General features: G+C 40.8%; 1 protein-coding gene across 1 annotated transcript; it reads left to right on the top strand.

The window, feature by feature from the left end:
* Nucleotides 1-785: 785 nt before the first annotated feature.
* EIF2S3 (eukaryotic translation initiation factor 2 subunit gamma) lies at nt 786-21,987 on the top strand. Its single transcript, XM_050936639.1, has 12 exons — nt 786-903; nt 4,203-4,266; nt 4,928-5,055; nt 5,175-5,296; nt 6,850-6,944; nt 8,818-8,976; nt 12,344-12,478; nt 14,922-15,016; nt 16,248-16,392; nt 16,908-17,077; nt 18,624-18,796; nt 21,569-21,987. Exons 1-12 carry the CDS (start codon nt 835-837, stop codon nt 21,630-21,632), a joined length of 1,419 nt encoding a protein of 472 aa, XP_050792596.1. The 5' UTR covers nt 786-834; the 3' UTR covers nt 21,633-21,987.
* The last annotated feature ends 302 nt before the right edge of the window (nt 21,988-22,289 follow it).

The following is a 22,289-nucleotide window of genomic DNA, read 5'->3' as shown; positions in this document are numbered from 1 at the left end:
CACTTGCCACAGTCACATCTCCACTGGCAGACTTTAACACCTGCGTTGATCTAATTGAAGAACAGGGGCTGATTTGTGTGCAGCACACAGCAAAATGGGTCTTCAGTCCTCTGGGTGCTGAAGTAATATTAATAAATAGGAAAGTGCCCAAACAGTAAGGAATGAAATACAAATGGCAATCCCCTTTGAAATAATAGTCTTTTAACTGGAATGTTTAACAATGCTTATTTAATAAACATGTAATGTACAGCTGTATATATAACCAAACCAAAGACCATACACCTTCATTTACTGTATAAGAAAATTAGCTTATTTCGTGTCAAATGCTGCCCTTTTACTGCACTTAGATATTCTTTCACCATATGTGATTTTTAATCCAACTTTCACACATTTCGTTAGAATTGCTGTTTTAAAAAGAGGAACTCCATGGGGCACGGACTCTGTGTTATCCATTCTCCTGCACCTCACATAAGATGTGCTCCAACTGACTGAACTCCCTCAGTGCTACAAGTGCGCCTGCGCATTCCGCCGGCGCTCCGCGCATGCGCACTCGGGCTACCTCTTGCGACACGCGCACGTGGGCGGCTCTCTCCCGATGCTGGTTGCATCACCCGGCTTCGGGGGCCTTCCTGAGGCTGCCCTGTCGCTCGCCTGCGCCACTTCCGCGCTCCCCTGGTGCCCTCATTGGAGCAACGAAGAGCAGAGCGGGACAAGGCTGGCCCGGGTGCTCCCCGCGTGGTCCGCGGCGCCGGAGTCGGAGCGGGCGGCGACCCCAGCCCGTATAGCGCCGGGCTCAGGCGGACGCGCAGGGCCCCTCACTTCCTCTTGGGCAAGATGGCGGGGGACGAAGCGGGAGTGACTCTGGGGCAGCCGCACCTCTCCCGGCAGGACCTGGCCACCCTGGTGAGACCCGAACCCCAGGGAGCGGGACCTGTTCGCTCGGCGGCAGCGGCGGGTCGCGGGAGCCTAGCGCGCGCGCGCTCGGGCGGCGGAGTCTCCGCTCGGCCTGTCTGGGGATGCGCGAGGAACCGTCCCGTGGTCGAGCTGCGGGGGGAGGGGGGGGAATTCATGCCGCTGTGGGGGGTGGGGACGCGCCCCGTGGGCGTTGCTGCGGCGTGAGGCGGCGGCGTGTGGAGCGGGGAGCGTGGATCCTGCTGGTGATGACTCTTGGCCGGGCGGGGGCGGGGGTGTAAAAACATCGGGGACCCAGCCCTCCCCAACTCACCGAGAAATGTGCAGCTTTTGATGTTTCTGGGGATTGATGTCCTATGTTAGGCCTTAATGTAGGTGTTTAGATAGGCGTAGGTTACCATAGGTAACGAGGAAGGCTGTGTGTTGCTGAGCTTGTGTTTTGTCTTGTGTAAGGATCGTCAGTACCTTTTTATTTTCCCACCTCTGTGAGTATGTTGCTCTGGGATAGAGCTGACTTGACAATAATGAAAATGGAAGTTCTCTAACCCGAGAAAATGTAGTACTTGATGGTGCTAAAAGTTCTCCTTTACCCTCATGTACTCGGGGAATTGTTTCTGTGGGCACAGTACAGACCAGTCCTTTGACACTCTGTTGAGACTACCAAAATTACCAATTATAGTCTCCTTTCAATGTGGCAATCTGTTTATTAGTTGATTAACCAAGATTATTCAATTTAGTTTATGTAGATTACAATAGATACATCAGAAGACCTTTCAGTTGCTATGTACCTGGGCTTTAATTTAGCTGGTGGCCTCTCTGTTTACCCCTTGAGCTAGTCTCCGTTTATATAATAGTCTTCAGTAGTTCATAAGGACATATTCATAAGCTCTTTGGAGCAAGGATTCTTTATTTTATGTTATGTACAGCCCTGAGCATGCTGGTCCTCAACAAATAATAAATGCTACTTTAGTGATGATCCCTTTACAAGGGTCCTATATTTTCCCCAGTCCTCACTGATAATGACATTGTGGATTGAAAAAGAGGAATGATAGGTGTAGCCGGGAGATCAGATTGGAAAGAGTCTTGAAATTTCAAGTCCTTTCCTAAATTTTGTTTTAATATTTGTACTCAGATTTGTAAAGGGCTAGTTCAAGTTCAGTTCTAGGCTACAGTGTTGGCAAAATTTACACACATACTTAACTTTATGCACTTTGAGCAGTCATAGTGACTACAAAATTTACCTCCCTTCAACTTATCTTCCTACACAGTGCCATCTGCAGGACACTTCTTATGCTTCCTGACTCTAATGGGACTAGTCATGGCATGTTAAGTAAGCATATGAGTGTTTCTTTGAACAGGCTCATTAAATGGCTTTTACAGTGAAGAAGAAAACTTACTAAATGGGTGACTGCCTTTAAAATGTTATGAGTACATTCAAGCTATTGCGCAATTAATGCTAAGTGTAAATTTGTTTTCATTCTGTACACAGATCTTACGTACCTCTCCATATAAACATCTGTGCTCACTATGTACAATCCACATCATATGAGAATGCTGTGTGCATATATTTCACTGCACTAACGTAAGGACAGAGGCCTTAATCCTGCACTGAGATTTGCTCATACAGAGAGAGCACTGTTGACTTCATTGGGGCTCTGCATGGCTACAACAGTGCACCTGGAGGGCCAAGTATCAGAGGGGCAGCGTGTTAGTCTGCATCCACAAAAACAACAAGGGGGCCGGTGGCACTTTAAAGACTAACAGATTTATTTGAGCATAAGCTTTTGTGGTTCACCCTCATGGAACTCAGTAGTAGGTCAGGACCTCATCAATTATAAACAGTTTAAAAAGTAAAATAAGAGGACACTCACATGGATGTCAGCACTTGCCTAATATAGTTCATAGATATTTTATAGTTATTCTTTTTGGACTGTGTAAAAACAGCATTTATAAGATAAAAGGCTTTGTTATAGAGACAGGAGATTTTGGATCACAGAACTTCCCCATGCTACACCAGGTGGGAATAAACAGCTTTTAAATAGTTGTCCCCCCCCCCACAATCTAAATGTACATTTGTTTTACTTGTAGGCAACGTTCCCTCTAATTTTTTACATCCATGTGTGGAATTAATTTTATGTGCACAAATATGGAGCTGATGTGTGGTGGGGGTGGGGCTGAGGAGTTCAGAATGTGGGAGGGAGTTCAGGGCTGGGGAATGGGGGCTCTGGTGTGGGGCTGAGGAAGAGGGGGTTCAGGTTAAGGGCGGGGGTTCAGGACTAGGGCAGAGGGTTAGGATGTGGGGGGGGGTAAGGGTTCTGGCTGAGGGGGCAGGCTCTGGGGTGGGGCCGGGAATAAGAAGTTTGGGGTGCAGGAGGGGGCTCATGGCTGGGGTTGAGGGGAGTTAGGGCTCTGGGGTGGGGCTGGGGATGTGGGCCTTGGGGTGCAGGCTGTCTTGGGGCTGTGGCGGGGAGACAGGACTCCTCCCCAGCAGCTCTGGGGCCAGGATGGGAACCGAGAGAAAGGCGCCTCTCCCCGCCTGCTGTGTGGCCGTGCAGCTTGGAGGAAACTTAGCTTGTGTTCTCTTTAATTTGTATATACTGGGTAGCATATATGGTGTAGTCCTTTTTGTAGTTCCCTTTCTTCTTTTCCTATTTTATGTACTGTAAAAAAGAGTGGGAGGCCTATGGGGGCTGCAGGAAGGGCGACAGATGGTACAAAACTACTCAAGATAGTTAAGTCCCAAGCAGACTGCAAAGAGCTACCAAAAGGTCTCTCAAAACTGGATGACTGGGCAACAAAATGGCAGATTAAATTCAATGTTGATAAACGCAAAGTAATGCTGTTACCACTCAAGAAAGAGTTCTTAGAATCATTGTGCAAGTTATCTGAAAACATCCACTTAACATGCAGCAGCAGTCAAAAAAGTGAGCAGAATGTGGAAACGTTAAGAAAGGGATAGATAATAAGACAGAAAATATCATATTGCCTCTATATAAATCCATGGTATGCTTGAATACCATCTGCAGATGTGGTTGCTGCATCTGAAAAAAGCTATATTGGTTGAGAGAGGTTCAGAAAAAGGCAACAAAAATGATTAGAGGTGTGAAACGGCTGGGAATGGGGGATGGATCACTTGATGATTACCTCTTCTGTTCATTCCCTCTGGGGCACCTGGCATTTGCCACTACTGGAAGACAGGATACTAGGCTAGATGGACCTTTGCTCTGACCCACTCTGGCTGTTCTTAATTAGGAATATTGTAAATAAACTATGAAATCTGTTCCATATAGAATGTTACCAAGCTGACGCCTCTCTCCCCAGAAGTCATCAGCCGACAAGCTACAATTAATATAGGTAAGAAGAACAAAGTTAATCACAAATACTTTTGTAACATATTCTTGTTGTCATGCATAGTGCTGAAAAGTCTTAGTTAAAAATTCTGCTGGGAAAATCCAAACAAAAAACTGTTCTGATGAAACAGAGAAAATTAATAAACGCTTGTATTGAAAGTTTTTATAAAAATAATCATTGGGCCTAAAAGGTAACAGGCAATGTTCTTTTAAATATTAGTGTTGACATGTCTCCTTTTGTGATTAAGTCCTTATTACATTGAAAGAAAGCCACTACGGCACAAGATGACTACTGCAGTATAAGATCTTGGGACTGAAATGTTTTTAGTTAAAGGGGAAGTGTACTTTGGTGGGGGCTCTCAAGCAAAAGGTGCTTTGCCTGAGTAAAACCCTCATCTTGTAATGAGCTCCATGTGGATGCAAGGGTCTGTCCACATGAAGCTCATTTGGTTACTGTAGTAAGTTGCTGTGAAAAGCTAGTTAAGAAATCTGGACATTCTTCCAATGGAAGCTCTGGACCCACAGGCTCCAAGGGCTTACAGGTGTCCTGTGCAAACTGGGTCCTTGATATTGATAGTTTGAGAAGTCTCTGTAACTGTGTGTGTTACTTGTAGAAGAACATTGCACAAACTGTGCATTGATTAATGTTTGCTTTTAAAATGTAGGCACAATTGGTCATGTGGCCCATGGAAAGTCAACAGTAGTAAAAGCTATTTCTGGAGTTCACACTGTTAGATTCAAAAATGAACTGGAAAGAAATATCACTATCAAGCTGGGTTATGCCAATGCTAAGGTTAGTCATTATTATGAATCTAAATGTACCTATTTTAACTCTTTTTGTTAACTGTATGAAAGTACCTAAATGGCCACTGCTAGGTTAAGCCTGTTTTTCACCTTTTTTTATACTTACAGATTTACAAACTTGATGACCCCAGTTGCTCACGACCAGAGTGTTACCGGTCCTGTGGAAGTAGTACACCAGACGAGTTCCCTACAGATATTCCTGGGACCAAAGGGAACTTTAAACTAATCAGGTGACTGATCTGAACTGGGTGATTTCAATTGCTCTTGCTTTGTCCATAGTTCCCTCAATATAGTTGAAGTATTCTTCAAGCAGTTGTTTTAAAATGGTACTTTATTTCTCCATAAGTCTGTTTGTATATTCAATCCTCTGTTTACTTACGTGATAAATACTTTTTACTCCTATTACCTCTGAGGAGCTAGTATAGTTGAGAGAAGGTGCCATATTTTATTTTGGCTTATTCATCATTTGCTAAATTGCAGTTTGCTGAGCCCAACTTCTATGCTGGCTTTTCTAATATACCCGTCACTGTAGTATCTAGAGATCTTGAAGAGTATGAGGTTGCACAGATGTGACAGAACACCTAATTTGACCTGCAGAATCTTTTACCAGTGGTGAGACACAACAGAAAAAAGTCTAATTTTCCAATACCATATTGCTTACAGGGCTGTTTGAATAAAAAAGCCACTCTTTAGCTTGTAATCTAAATTAAATTTAAGTCAGAGGCGTGAACAAATTTAAAGTTCTTTTTTAGACTGTAACCTAATGTAAATTGTGTATCTTTGTCATTCTTTCTCCAGAGATAAAAAACAAGGGTTTTTTAACTGGACCTATGAAAACTTGAGCCTTAACTGGAGATCGGCTTTGTGTTAGGAGAACGATGAGAGAGAGAGACTTATTTACATAATTCCTGACATGGTCAGAATGCAATTTAAAAGTTTCAGGAGTTATTTGTGGTGTTTCATTGGGATTATTCAGATGAAAATAGTCACAAGGGTGGTAATAAATATAGACTAAGGTCTGATTTTAAGTGTAGAGGACAGTTTCTCATAATTCAATTTCCTTACTTTTTTCAGATTCCCTTCAACCTGAACACTCATTCTAATAGAGTATTTTGGTGGGTTGTGACAGTTAGAAAGCTAGCACTAAACAAACAAACACTGATTTCTTTGACGTACTGCTTATTTTACCTACAGTAATTTTTTTAAATATCGCTGAAATGGCAAACAGTCCTTTTTCCATGGCATGTTGTCAAATAATAAAGATTCCCCCTTTAAATGCAGACAAGAACTTGAAATGCCGCAATTATTATAAACCCAAAGATTGAGTCTGGACAGTTACAGGTCAATCTTAGAGATGTGGTGCAGTTCTACCTAGGCTCAGAATGAACATGCATAACCTTGCAAGGAGGGAAATGGAGATAGACGCTCTTAGAAGAGCTGAGAAGTGAAAAAGGGGAATTTGCTATGTCCAGCGTGGATCTTCATAGTCTGACTCATTTAAACTATGCATGATTTGTAAGTTTCTGAAAGACAGAAATATTACATGTAGTACTCTCCATTTTTCTGAATCTTAGTATTTCAACAAGTAGTTCATTCGTTTAGTTATGTTCATATGAACATGATTCCAAAATGTCACCTTTCCATGTTTGTCTTGAAATGATGTGGATTTGTTTTTTTTTACATACTTTAACTGTGTGCCTGGTTTGCATGAAGTGATCAGTAGTCAGTTTAATTGGCAATAACTGGCTTTTGTTATTTTGTGTTTACCCTCCATACGCAACAGGCATGTCTCTTTTGTTGATTGTCCGGGCCATGATATCTTGATGGCTACTATGCTGAACGGTGCAGCAGTCATGGATGCGGCGCTGCTTTTGATAGGTAATATTTGGGGTGGGGAAGCTGAGCCTCTTTTATAACATAATACAACAACCTAATACTGACATTTAAAATAATAGAAAGGGTAATGAGCAACCAGCTTTACAAAAATTGTGAATTTCATTGAGTCTTGTGTAAAGAGAGAAGATTTTACAGCTATGATGATAGAAAGAGTTGGGGATGATTTAGTTGGGGGTTGGTCCTGCTTTGAGCACAGGGTTGGACAAGATGATCTCCTGAGGTCCCTTCCAACCCTGATATTCTATGATTCTATGAAAGAGAATATTATGCCCTTTAAATAGATACATTTGAAATAGTGCAACAGAATTTGAGCACTCTGACTCGTTCAATAGTTGAAGCGATATTTGACCTTTTGGATGATGGCAGAGGAGCGGTGGGTTGAGATGAAATTTTGAGATCGTTTTTACTTGTACAATAAAGCTAGATTTTCATCTTGGAGATGCTTAGGCCTGTTTGAGCAGGCTTGCTTTTCTCTCAGTTGTTTTAGCTGCCATTTCTATTAATTTAAATATGTAGTATTGATGTTCAAGAGAGAGTGGGGTGAGGTGGGAAGCAATGGTAAATCCATTGTGATGTGGATGGAATCAATGGACCCCATCTGGGCCAGTCTTTCTGTTGGTAGACGTACTTAGGAAGAACTTTCACTAATCTGACTTGAGCAGGTGTGTAAAGAGTGTGAAATAAATTAAATTTCATTTTTATAAATGCACAGAATAGTATACTATTGCGACACCAAAATAAATTCAGCTGTGAATTATGTTACATCTGGTCAGACCACATATTATTTGGGAAACAAAACAATAATATACTCAAGTTAGCATTGTTTTAAGTGTCTGAGATGGCCATGAAATATTTAATAAGTCGTAATTCGTTTTTTTCATCTATAGCTCACCAAGACACTTCAGAAATGGCGGTGACCACTGTCTTTCTTTACACAGGTGGTAACTGAGGCACAGAGAGGTTAAATGACTTTCCCATAGCCAGACAGCAAGTCAATGGCAGAAGTAGATACAGCAGAACCCAGTTTATCCGATCTAATTGGGACTGGGGGCAGATCGGTAATCAAAAATTCAGATAATCTGGAGAATGGGAAGGTGTGACGTTGTGGTGCCATCTAGCGGCCACAAGAGAGAGTACCCACTTCTTGACCTGTGTGCCCTGGTGGTTGGGTTAATATGGAGAGCCGGATAACGGAGGGTCAGATAAATGGGCCTCTACTGTGTATATTTTAGTAGAACACACTCACCATTTGTCTGTGTGTGTGCACAATCTGCCAAATAAAACTGCCCAGTGTCAAACTACATACAATTCAAATGTAAAGTTGAGATATATATTTAAACATACAATAGTTCCCAATTACCTTTTCTGATAAAAACATGAGTGGATGGATATCTATATAACCCTGAAATCCAATTAACTGCAATATTTTCAAACCAAAAGGATAGGAGAATTAATTTATAGTTATCAGAGCCCTCTACTAATGCCTCTTCGTCCCACCCCTCCCCACCCCCAATATAATAGATCAAACCCCCAGTGAGCTCAAATATCGTAACAGCACGTTAGGGGAAAGGTGGCTTCCTGGGAAGCAGAACCCAGACAATATTGACAACCTTAATAGCCATGTGCTTTCTGAATTTTTGGTTTGTCATTAAATTTAGGGCTCTTTGGTATTTTTGTGTCTGTGATGAAGAGAATGCAATAAACCATACACAATTTAAAAAAAAATAGCGACTTGATGACATCTAAGCAAGCAATATTTTTTCAAGCACACAATGAAGTGGTAGATGTCCATACTGTATTGTGTATCCTTATTATAGATGACTGTACATAATCACTTTCTCCCCTCCCCTTCCAGCTGGTAATGAGTCATGTCCTCAGCCCCAGACCTCTGAACATCTAGCTGCTATAGAAATCATGAAATTGAAACACATTCTAATTCTACAGAATAAGATTGACTTGGTAAAGGAGAGCCAGGCTAAAGAACAGTATGAACAGATTCTTGCATTTGTACAAGGTAAGTTTCCAGAATCAGAAATGCAGTATTGCTGGCAGTTCTATGTAATTCTTCAATGCTGGGAGTTAGGCTGACATGAAAAGCGTTATCTGGTCAGGACAACCTGACTTCCAGCTCAAAGAATTAGCAGATGAGTCAGGCTTTTGTAGCATTTTAAAAAAAAAAAAGAGTTGTGTGTAATGTTTTGTTTTTTTTCTAGCGATTTCAATAAGATTTTTCTTTCAAATATTAATTTAGTAGCATTATATTCTGCTTCCCCGCTGCTACAATTAATGAATTTTAAGGGTTGTTCCTAAGCACACAAATTGGGGACCCTCATCACTGGCTGTAAAATGGCTTGACGTGAACCTGAGTCTTCCCCACATCCAAGATGAGTGTCCTAACCATGGGGCTGGAGAGTCAGTCTGTCTTTCTCAATACATATTTAATTATTCAAATGAAACCACTCCAGCGGGATCGGGCAGAGCAGAGACTTGAACCTGGGTCTTCCATGTCCTAGACAGGTGCTCTAACCAACAGTTTTGTTGAAAAATACCCCCTCTCAGGTACTTCTGTTCCATTGTTGATAGCCTGCCTATCTCCATTCTCCTTACCTCAACCATTGGGCACCTTGAATTCTAGCCAGTCCTCATTTCTCCCCATATTCTTTCTCACATCTTTCCTTGGGTCTCCTTTTACGCACAGTCCATTCACTGCCAGATGTCAGAGTTGAGCTACTCCTCTGCTTCAGGCCCACCAAGTTAACTATGTATCTCAGGGTTTTATATTGCTACTCATCACTGTAGTATTTGAGCATCTTCCACATAGAGCCAGTCGCAATCGCTAAGTCACACAGAGGCTCTGACTCCTCTTCCCTCTTGTAAACCCCACCTTATTCCCATGCTTTCTCTCAGTGCCATGAGCTTTCTATCATGCTGTTGCTGTGGTTTGCTGGGGACCAAGGCAGCAGCTCTAGGGGAGCTTTTCATGTGTAGAAATATTGGGCTTCCACCCCATTAGCCTTAGACCCAAACTCCACACACCCCTGCAAACCACCCCATCCCTTTGCTTCCCTAACGCCCTTCTGATTTTTATTTCCCATTTCCCCAGAACCTCTCCTGCTTTGCCTTGCTCCCTGGCTCAAGGGGTGTGTGTGTGCAAAACCCAGCTATGGAGGAAAGTTAGCAACATCAGAAAATGGAAGTGGTTGACAGGTCTGAGCAGTCCTGTTCTATAACCTTTGCATAGCTCAAAATTGTTGGCTCGTGTAAGGAACACAACTTCTTGTGTTTAAAATCTCATAAGTGGCCTATGTCCAATGTACTTTTGTGTGTGAATTTTGAAATTCATGGAAACTGAGGTTATTTATCTAGAGAAAGTCCAGCAAATGTGATTAAGCCAGGGAGAAACTTCAAAAAGGGAGCGATTTTTAAATATCTTTTTCAAATTTAATATTATTTCACTTAAAAAAAACCCGTAGAACATACAGTTGTCTGAAGAATTATTGTGCCAAATTTGAAAGCTAAATTAAATCAGTAAAGTATGAATCAAGGATTTTAGTCTTATTTTAAGCGCAAATCTCATTGCAATCTTAAGTATGGAATTGCTACTGATGCATCAAATATTTTAGATCTCTCATCCTCTATGGGATATCTCAACTCTGTTCTGTCACTGCATCTTGGCCCTAACTGCTTGTTCTGTTTCCTCTCATTTTTCACAACCCTCATCCAGAGAGAGATTTCCCAGCTGTGGTCTATTTACAGTCCCCACAAGTTACTGTGTTTCTGTTGGAATGCAGTTTGGCCAGGTCATAAAAACTAGACCTTAGGGCTTGTACACACTAGTGCTTACATCAGTATAACTTCAGTTGCTCAAGGGCGTGGAAAAGCCACCCTCCTCAGCGATGTAAGTTATACTGACCTAAGCGCCAGTGTGGACAGTGCTATGTCGGCACGAGAAGCTCTCCCGCCATCATAGCTACCGCCACTTGGGGAGGTAAAATAATTATGCCGATGGGAGAGCTCTCTCCTGTCTTTATAGAGCATCTGCCCTAGCTGCGCCATTGTAGTGATTCTAATGTAAACTAGCCCTTAAAGTCTAGTGAGCATGGGGCTACGGGATCTAAGTCCAAATCCGTTTTCATGAAAGATCTGTTTTTTAACCTCTTTGTGGTAACTGTGCCCCTTCAGTGCATACGTGCACAACTCTATTCCTCCCCTCCAGTACATATGCTGTTTATCTCAGGTTAAGGGACTGAAACTCATGTCATGCCACCCCCAATCGTCAAGCATGAAGCAGCTTGTTCCTAGAGTAAAACACTACCTCCAGAGCTCACTTGGAGAACAAACTATCTAGGCCTCCCCCTTGAAAAGCTTGGCTTGTTTAGCCTAACCGAAAAAAGGTTGAGGGGGGATATGATTGCTCTTTATAAATATATCAGAGGGATAAATATTAGGGAGGGAGAGGAATTATTTAAGCTTAGTACCAATGTGGACACAAGAACAAATGGATATAAACTGGACACTAGGAAGTTTAGACTTGAAATTAGATGACGGTTTCTAACCATTAGAGGAGTGAAATTCTGGTATAGCCTTCCAAGGGGAGTAATGGGGGCAAAAGACCTATCCGGCTTTAAGACTAAGCTTGATAAGTTTATGGAGAGGATGGTATGATGGGATTGCCAAAATTAGGCTATACATTTGGCAACTGATCTTTGATTATCAGCAGGTAAGTATGCCCAGTGGTCTGTGATGGGATGTTAGATGGGGTGGGATCTGAGTTACTACAGAGAATTCTTTCCTGGGTGCTGGCTGGTGAGTCTTGCCCACATGCTCAGGGTTTAACTGATCGCCATATTTGGGGTCGGAAAGGAATTTTCCTCCAGGGCAGATTGGTGGAGGCCCTGGAGGTTTTTTGCCTTCCTCTGCAGCATGGGGCACAGGTCACTTGCTGGAGGATTCTCTGCAGCTTGAGGTCTTCAAACCACAATTTGAGGACTTCAGTAACTCAGACATAGGTTAGGGGGTTGTTACAGGAGTGGGTGGGTGAGATTGTGTGGCCTGCATTGTGCAAGAGGTCAGACTAGATGATCATAATGGTCCCTTCTGACCTTAAAGTCTATGAAACACACAGAACTACCCATAGGCAATGTACAAGCTATATTGTACTACCTTGAAGAGTAGTTGTAGCTTAATTTGAGAAAAAATGAAAAGAAATTGACCTGACACTTTTGTCATGTTGTTTTTATGGACTTCTAGTTTGGGAAAATATGTAGAAATCGTCCCTGAAATTTCATTTGTGGTTTTAATGTAGCATGGATACTCATATACACTTGGGTTTATGCTACCATAAAGTCTGAAGTAAAACTATTCCATTTTTTTTGTTGTAGGTACAGTTGCAGAAGGAGCGCCTATTATTCCAATCTCAGCACAGCTGAAATACAACATTGAGGTGGTTTGTGAGTATATAGTAAAGAAAATTCCAGTCCCATTGCGAGACTTCACATCAGAACCAAGACTTATTGGTATGTAAATGTTTAAAGCTTATCTCATGTTTAACCACCCTTTCAGACAATGCTACTATTGGGGAGGTATGCTATAAAGAGGGTATGAGGAGCATTTTGCACACTAGCAATTTCAAGCTTCTCTGTTTCCTGACATCTTAAATATGAGTGTGTGTGTGTACACACAATATGACTACAGTAACTTCTCACTTAACATTGTAGTTATGTTCCTGAACAATGCTACTTTAAGTGAAACGATGTTAAGTGAATCCAGGTTCCACATAAGAATTAATGTAAATGAGAGGAGTTAGGTTCCAGGGGAATTTTGTAAGTTTTTTAAACAATTAAATACTGTACACAGCAGTGATGATTGTGAAGCTTAGTAGTGGTGGTGGAGTCAGAGGGTGGAAGAGGCTGGGATGTTTCCCAGGGAATGCCTTACTGCTAAATGATGAACTAGCACTCGGTTGAGCCCTCAACGGTTAACACGCTGGTGTTTAATGTAGCCTCACACTCTACAAGGTAGCATGAATGGAGGAAGGAGACACAGCATGGCACGTGCGCGCACATACACACACACACACCGTGTGTGTGGGAGACAGACACGTGCATTGCCCCTTCAAGTATGCTGACCCCACTCTAAGTACACTGCCTTTTTAAGTGGATCAGCAAGTTGAGGCAATTGCTGCTGCCAGAAAGCTCCCTCTATCCTGAGCTCTGTCGTGTCAACCCCCTCCCCTCTGCTCTGTGGAAATGGGGTACAGGAGCTGGGGGGTACACCCTGACATTAGCACCCCTCTGCACAGCAAGCAGGAGGTTCCCGGGAGCAGCTCCAAGGCAGAGGGCGGGAGCAGCACACAGCAGTCAGGGGAAGGACGCTGAACTGCCCGGCAATTGATAGGCTGCTTAGTGGCTGCTGCACAGGGAACTTAGGGGTGCTGATAGCGGGGCTGCTGGTCCACCCTGGTTCCAAACCCCCACCAGCTCCAACTGGTAGGCAGCTGCCAAACAACAATATAAGGGAGCATTGTGCAACTTTAAATGAGCATGTTCTCTAATTGATCAGCAATGAAACAGTGTTAACCAGGACAACATTAAATTAGAAGTTACTGTTTGTGTATATATAAATGAACTGCTTTGATTTGGGCATTTTAAATGTGGATATAATATGAAAACAGCAGTGAAAATGAATAATTTATCTTAAAAATAAGGTAGATGAGGTAATATCTTTTATTTGACCAACTTCTGTTTGTGGAAGGTACAAGCTTTTGAGCTACACAGTACTCTTCTTCAGGTCTGGGGAAAGAAGCAGAGTGATTTCTAAATCAGATTTGCTCTTTATACATTAGATTACTCTGCTAAGCCCTGACAACTTTGTGGTGTCTGAAAATCAAGCTGTATTCTATTGCAGTTTAAACTCTTGGCAGTAAATAGATATGGCTTGAAGAACAAGAGTGGATATGCTGGCACCCATTTTTTTTTTCCCAGTCAGTTTTCTAAGTGATATGTTTCAGTATTATGTTATGTCACTTGGGCATAAATGTTAAAGCATTGGGTTTTGTTCATTTCTAGACCATCTTCCTATTCAGTTCATCCATTCTAGATATATTTTACATAAAAGGCTGCAATCTAGAGTGAACTGAACAAAGTCGGTCTGTTACAAATGAGGATAAAAGCAAAGGTCATTTTCTCTTACAAGTGCTAGGACTTCCTCCAGTATTCTCTAAGTGGTCAGCCTTTTTAAAAAGGATCCAGTATAATTCAGTTTTTGAATTAAACAGGAAAGTCTGTAATAGAAAGAATTTAGAAAAAGCTTTTCCTATTGAAGTCAGTGGCAAAACTCCCATTTCAATGGGACCATGATTAGGTCTTTAATTTTTAAAGCACAAATTTATTTCATTACCTTTACTTAAATCTTAGCATGCAGGAGTTTAAATGTTGTACTTTCACTTCTGAACACTATAAATTGTACAATAGTGCTTAAAGAATAATTTTTACTTTATTTTGTCTGTAATACTTGCAAATAATTTTCTCTGATTTAGTCCTCTTCCGCTTGGCGAATAGTTTTTCTGATAAAGTTGGATGTAGCATTTCTTCCTCCTTTATGCACTGATATTGCTAATGTTTGCATGTCTCAGAATAATTTTTAAATACTAATTAGTTTGTGATAATTGTATTTACTGAGAACTAAATTAATTAAAATTGTAGTTAAAGTACAGTGGATATCCCTTGCCAGAATGTGTTAACATGTTTTGGGTTTAACCAGCATAATCTGACCCATGGTTCATGTAGTGTTTAAAAATTTGTGAAAAAATTGCATGCAACAGACTGCATAACATGGTGAATACAGGGAGGTATTTTCATTGTTTGATGCAAGTAAATTTAAAAAAAAAGACAAGAATTATAAACAAGTCACTAGTCAAGCTTCTATATATCTTAATAATGGGATTTGTGTTTTTTTCAGTAATTAGATCTTTTGATGTCAACAAGCCTGGATGTGAAGTAGATGACCTTAAGGGTGGTGTAGCTGGCGGTAGTATTCTAAAAGGTGTATTAAAGGTAATGATTACCTCCCCCACACCCTTCCTCCAAACACCTCAATAGTTATAATAATGAGTAGGCACATAATAGGTGTTTCTTCATGGTCAATACAAAGCAATTTAAAGGTATATAGTCAGTCTAAAAAAGGTAATTAAAAGTAACTTAAGGTACTACTGCTCCTGAGTTCCCCTGTCTTTGCTCGTGGTTTCATAATCCTGTTTTAAAATCTTTTCCTTTTCCTTGTTGCTGTTTACAAGCTAAAACAGAAATGGGAAACAATGAAGCTGACCATGTCCAACATCCCCCCCCCCCCCCAAAAAAAAGAAAAGAAAAACCCTACCCCTTTTTCTGTCTTTGTTATAGTTAACTTAGGTTTTTACTAGTAACAAATATTTTTTTAATTGACAAGTGATTTTTGTTTCTAAAGTTGATGGTGGTGTCCATTTCTATCCCTTGCAATGAATATAAGGGTGCAGTTTACCCTTCTTGCATGTGCATACTTATATAGTAAATCATTTAAAAAAGTTGGAGTTTGAAAAGTGCTGATAAATCTAAATAGAGGTAAGGAGTGTGTGCTATCTATGTACTCAGTCTCCACACTAAAAGTGGATATGACTGAATACTCTGCTTTGGTATGGAGTACTATCATCAGAACAAATTTTCAAGTCTTTTCTGTCTATTAAAAATAACATCCTTGACTTTAACTTTCCAGTTTAATAATCAAGGATATGTACCACTTATACAATCTGATCTATGTTCTTTTGCTTGGACCGTGAAACTACATTGTTACACTGTCTGGTTTTTCGTACACTAGCTCAGTAATATATAGTGTTTGGGATTGGAGTATTATTATGCCTCATGCCAATGAAGTGGACTGTAGCCCACAAAAGCTTATGCTCAAATAAATTTGTTAATCTCTAAGGTGCCACAGGTACTCTAATACTATTAGAAAACATTTAAATTAAAATAAGTCAAAATTTAAATGTTGGGCCTAAAACTAGGAGTGATCATGTAATAAATCAACTTTTTGAAGGCAGTGTAACTACCTTTTTAAAACTTCTGTATTACACAGGTAATAAAAGTTGTATTCCTTTTCCAGGTAGTACCACTATAGTTGTGTGAGGCAACAGCCAAGTGCTGTTAATATTTACATAACTGTTGGAAAAATAACTCATCTTTCCCACCGCCAGCTAGTTTTTTACTCTGGTGAAACAGAAACATCTGACCACTTCTTCTCCATTATACTTAGGTAGGCCAGGAACTTGAAGTCAGACCTGGTATTGTCTCCAAGGACAGTGAAGGAAAACTCATGTGCAAACCAATCTTTTCCAAAATCGTGTCACTTTTTGCAGAACACAACGATCTACAGTATGCTGCTCCTGGAGGCCTAATCGGTAAGAGTGTTTTTTTAATGAAGAGATTTTTCTCCTCAAACGTTGATGGTTTCAGATAACAGTACACTTCCTGGGGGGGCCGGCGGCAAATTATTACAATTTACATGAAATTCTAATATGTGACTACCACAGCAATTGTGTACCTTTTTAATATGTGTATATATATAATGAAGCTTTTTAAAACAGTACCAAATAGTGTAAAATTTAGTTACTTATCTAAATTACATTGGTTAGCTCCAGAAGTCTTCTATATTATCTGTGCTGCCACCAGCATGATGAATCCTGGGGCCTTGTATCGTAGCTGGTTAGAGTTCACAGATCCTAAAGAAGATTAAATAGGTGAATTCAGTTCTTAATGTGATGAATACCCATCTCCAGCTGGGTAGTGGGGATGTTCAGTGTGTCACAAAGAATAATGGTTAATTTCATTTGTAGGTCTCTTTTAAATGTATTTGATGCGTATAAGTATGTTTACTTTTCAATTATTCCTCAGATGTTGTCTTGTTCTGTAATAGGTGTCGGCACTAAAATTGACCCAACTTTATGTCGAGCTGACCGAATGGTGGGACAGGTTCTTGGTGCAGTTGGAGCACTCCCTGAAATATTCACAGAGCTGGAAATTTCCTATTTCCTGCTTAGGCGATTGCTAGGTGTGCGCACTGAGGGAGACAAGAAAGCTGCAAAGGTTAGTATATTTGTACCTGTTCTCTTAAAAGGACATTATCATGGTATTTGTTAGACTTTTTTTTGTTTTGCAGCTTTTACGCTGTTAACCCCTTGGAAATTAATTCCGTTCAAATGTAAGTGTTTATATTTATGCATACTTTCATCTTTCATATCTTCCTGGTTTCTGTACACAATGTTTGCATCTCAGAGGGGAAAAATAATGGCACATGTCCACTTAAATACTATGTAAGAGTGCCTTAAATGGGGGAGGAAATTCATATCCTGGTAACATAAAGAAATTTGAAGCCTTGTGATTCGTAAAGTTGGCTCTTCTTCCAAAGATGCTGGTAATTCATGTTCCTTTTCCTTGCTATTCTATTCTCCATTCATCAGCTGCAAAACTAGTCATGCATGAACCCTCTGGTTTCATATACATCCTAATACTTTGCCAATCTAGGGATGTGGTAGATTCTCCATCACTTGAAGTCTCTAATCCTAAACTAGATATCTTTCCAAAACGTATGCTATAGCTCAGGGGTTGGCAACCTTGGGCACGCGGCCCATCAGGGTAACGCGCTGGCAGGCTGCGAGACATTTTGTTTACATTGACCATCCACAGGCACGACCCACCTGTAGCTCCCAGTGGCCGGGGTTTACCGTTACCGGCCGATGGGAGCTGCGGGAAGCAGTGGTAAGCACCTCCCAGCAGCCAGCACCGCTTCCCACAGCTCACATTGACCAGGAACAGCGAACTGCGGCCACTGGGAGCTGCGGGTGGCTGTGCTTGCGGGCGGTCGACATAAACAAAATGTCTCGCGGCCTGCCAGCGGATTACCCTGATGGGCCACGTGCCGAAGGTCGCCAACCCCTGCCATAGCTCTAAAGTTGTGGGCTTGATACAGAAATTTTACTGGATGAGGTTCCATGGTCTGTGTTGTGAAGGAAGTCAGACTAGTTGATTATCATGATCCCTTCTGTCCTTAAAAGCTATGAAAACTGCTTCACGCTGATTTATTTTATGGTGGATTAAGTGTTGCCATCGTTTTGGATTTTCTCTTTGTGACTAACTCTGGATTGAGCAGTTATTTTGGTGGTTGTATTTGGTGAATGGAAGGAAAGGCACAAGGATCTGTTTTAAACTGATGTCAATTATGGAGTAAAAAACTTTAACTTTCTATATAGTATGTGCAACCTTAAAACAATTATTTCCCAGAAAAAGGCAGACTGCTTTTTGTAGATGGGTCTAGGCAAATAATCTGGAATATTATTTGTGCTGAGCCTTTTTATATTTCTCCGACATTAGCATGTAAATGAGAAACACTTTATCATGTGTCTAAAAACGGACATCATCATTGTATCTTATTCATGTGTGGCATGGTCCTAGACATTTGGTGCTTGCCTCCCTTTCTGTTAGTATTTTTCTTTGGTAATCTGGCTGTAGCAGTCAGATATAAAATCTTCTGGTTTTTTTCTTCATTTTAAGTATTGGCTGCAAAATGCTATTAACGTTATAAGTTACTTGCATATTTCAAGGAAAACTTACAGAATTATTTATCTTATTTCAGGTGCAAAAACTATCCAAGAATGAAGTTCTAATGGTAAATATAGGATCCTTGTCTACTGGAGGAAGAGTTAGCGCAGTGAAGGCTGATTTGGGCAAGATAGTGCTGACTAACCCTGTGTGCACAGAAGTAGGAGAAAAAATTGCCCTTAGTCGAAGAGTTGAGAAACACTGGCGGTAAGTTGGCACTACAATGACAAAAATAACCCCTTAGTACTGGTGTCAGTGCAGCACAGTAGTATCATCTGCCTCTACTGTAGAATTCAATTTTGTTTCCTCTAAATTCTCTAAGCACCTAATCACATTTCTGTGGGACACTTTTTTCAAAAATGTTAAAAGTAGAATAGTGTGAAATTCAATACTTGGTAGACTGTGCGCTCCTCAACATAAATGCACAATGAACCTTCTGATGCCATGAGTTGTAACTTGACAACAGTCATACCACAGTAATATTAACAGCAGGAACTCTTAACCCAGTGATGCCAAAGACCAAATAAAAATTAAGGATACATTTTAAGATTGGGTTTATCTTAAAAGAGTAATTGTCAGCCTGTGGGCCTGGGCTCAGCAGTTCCAGCTGCATGTCACTGCCAATGCCATTTTGCAAAGTATGTGTTGTGGGGAGGACAAGGGAACAAAGGGACACTAACCTCCAAGGACCTTTTTCTCTGGCCCCTGTGAGACTGGAGGTATCAATTTTATTGGTCAACACAGATTACAAGAATAATGTGACTGGTGGGATACTCAAAAACATCCAGTAGCAGGATATTTTATTTATTTTTTATTATATATATAAAAATATGGAGATATACCTAATTATCTCATAGAACTGGAAGGGACCTTGAAAGGTCATCGAGTCCAGTCCCCTGCATTCTCAACAGGACCAAGTACTGTCCCTGACAGATTTTATTTTTTTTGGGGGGGGGTGGGGAGCAGATCCCTGAATGGCCCCCTCAAAGATGGAACTCACAACCCTGGGTTTAGCAGGCCAATGCTCAAACCACTGAGCTATCCCTCCCTCCCTCAAGTTGGGGAGCAGTATGGCTCTTGGCTCATTTTTTAAGTTTATTGCCTGGCTTCTCTTCAAGCAACTGCCCACTTAGAATGTATATTCTCTGTTCTCATAAGAGAATAAAGCTAGCACAGAAACACTATGCAATCCTATCCCCTACACCCCTCCTGTGGACCTCATACTGAGGGAAGGAGAAAAAGGTATGTTAACGTACTTCCCAGTAGTCCTGATCTGGCCGAGACATACTGGGTTTTGAACACCTATTCTGGGAAATAATCATGTCCAGTTTTCTGGATCACTGTGGCAGGCAGTTACACCTTGCTAGCTGTTTCCGTAACTGTCTCTGCAGGTCAGCTCAGCAGCAGGCAGAGCTGAGAGCCAAATGCCTTCAGTAGAGAGGTAGCTAGTGGGGATTACTGGAGTGGCTACTAAGTAGCAAGGAGAGGAGCACACGCTTTCTGGCAGATAAGAAAGGAATGAACACCGAGAGAAATGGGGGAAGCTGAAGAGGAGTTATGTGAATAGAAGATAAGCAACATTTTCCAGCAATGACTTGTCAAATCTGTGGTTTGCTAGCCACTAGGTTTTATATGCATTTTGGTGCATTTTTTTCTCTGTTTTTTCTTCCCTCCTTTGAAACAAACCTGTATTTCACCAAAATGCTCAGAGATCTTTCTTGTTGTTGGGGCTGGCACTCTCAGGTGCTTTTTACTAGAATTGTTTTTCACGTGTTGCCAACTATACTGTAGGAGAAGGGAAAGGAGAAAAAACAAAACCAAGCAAGGAAAGGAACTGAGAGGGGGATGGGTAAAGAACAAAGAAATTGGGAAGGATCTAATTAGGAAGAAAAGAGTGGGACAGCTGGTACAGAGGAGGGGGAAGAGAACTCTGCCTCTTATACTCCCTTCCTCAGACTTTCTAGGGAAGTGAAAGAGAGAACAAGGGGAGGAGCTGTTGGGATATAATGGAAAGTAAAATATCATACAGAAAGAGGCACAGGTGTTAAAACTGGGAGAATGGACAAAGGCAAAATGCAGCAACAATACCAGGGACACGTAGGACCTGAGTGTGGCTTTGCCCCAGCTGTGGGCTCCCACCTAGAATGGCTTGAAATGATGGATTAATTTACTTCAATTCCATTTTTATCAACGTAAACTGTTCTTCTGGGAATTGTGTTCTGAAGTGTGTGAGAGCCCAGAGTTATGGCAAACAAGTTCAAGACTAACATCAGATTCTGACACTGCTCCTTTCAAGGAGTTCGGAAAGTCTTAAAGGCAGTTTCATTGATTTGTATGCACCACCTGTTGGCTGGAAAAGTGAAACTGAAGTCTTTTTAAAAGCCTTCTCTGAAGCTGCATCTTGAGCTAGTGGAAAGAATTAGTGGATTTTTTAAAAACGCCATGGGTGTGTTGGGGAAGTAGTAAGAGAGGAGATTTTTCCATTACCCAGTACAAGTGGTAAAAACATTTTGAGAATGATGTCAACTTAGTGTTTAGGTTTCACCCTCTGTGAGAAATGTTGACCTCAAAAATTGAACTATTATATTCCTTTTTGTTAGCTGTTCTCATTTCCCTTTAAAAGGATTGCTTTCCAACCTGCTTAATGCAAAGCTTTATAGCTATCAACACATTTTCATTTGCAGTTAACTAGACAATTATGGGCAAGTAAAATCTTCGTGTGTGCACTTCTGTTTAACAGCACATTTTAAAAAATGGTCCCATAGCTTAAGAAAAAGTCCTGTTTGCTTATGGTCTCTCCTATGCTTCCAGCAGCCAATCGTCTTTAAGATTTTGCAGTGCAGGGGAGGGAAGGGAGGTGTTTAGAAACTTCTGAAACCTGTGTGAGTACTCCTAATACAAGTACAGCTAAAGGCTATGTATTTTGGATATTTTCTAAACACAATTACAGATAACTTCAGCTTGTTTTTCATTTTGCAGTTTAATTGGTTGGGGTCAAATAAGAAGAGGAGTGACAATCAAACCAACAGTTGATGATGACTGAGAAGTAACAACGAGTGCTTCGTTTTGAGAGATGGAATGCCTATTACCATATACTTGGGGGTACATTTTTGGAGTGAAATTTGTTACACAACTCCCATTGCCCCTGACATTTTACTGGATATTTACCCTATTACTAAAATACTAGTCAGTATCTCCAATGAAAGGGTAAAAAATTGTCATAGAGTTGGATCTAAAAATCCACATTTTAGCAGAAACTAATTGTATGTGTTTCATGCCATATCTAATTTATGTTAATTTGTGTTTGAGAAGATCTGTTTAATATCGCTCAAGCCACCCCCAATGTAAAACGCAAACCATAAAACCTGTTTTGAAATAAAATATTGCTTATTTTTTCATTAATTCTTATCCTTTGATAGTGAAAGGCTGCAAAGATTGTTCAGCCAGTACAAGAATTTAAAAAGAAAATAAACTGTCCTTGAAGATCGGTTCCTTGTTTTTGCGCTGCACCTAGTTTTGTTAAGTCTCTGAGCTTTTTACAGCAGACACTTTCTTAATGTTTTTCAATTCTTGCTTTGTGAATGGTGACTTTTTTTATATTTTGCAATTAGTCTGCTAACAGTGATGACTGATTAGTCCTGGAAGACACAAATTCAAGAGGTATTACTATTGAAACATACAAAGGGGAAAACACAAGAAA

The sequence above is a fragment of the Gopherus flavomarginatus genome, chromosome 1 (assembly GCF_025201925.1).
Source record: "Gopherus flavomarginatus isolate rGopFla2 chromosome 1, rGopFla2.mat.asm, whole genome shotgun sequence".
Classification (NCBI taxonomy): Eukaryota; Metazoa; Chordata; order Testudines; family Testudinidae; genus Gopherus; species Gopherus flavomarginatus.
This window is presented reverse-complemented; position numbering and strand designations above follow the sequence as displayed.

Excerpts from the sequence above, each read along its gene's own strand:
- EIF2S3 (XM_050936639.1), top strand. The coding sequence starts at position 835 with ATGGCGGGGGACGAAGCGGGAGTGACTCTGGGGCAGCCGCACCTCTCC. Across the intron at positions 5,297-6,849 it reads GGGAACTTTAAACTAATCAG|GCATGTCTCTTTTGTTGATT; the intron begins GTGACTGATCTG and ends CATACGCAACAG. Across the intron at positions 6,945-8,817 it reads TGCGGCGCTGCTTTTGATAG|CTGGTAATGAGTCATGTCCT; the intron begins GTAATATTTGGG and ends CTCCCCTTCCAG.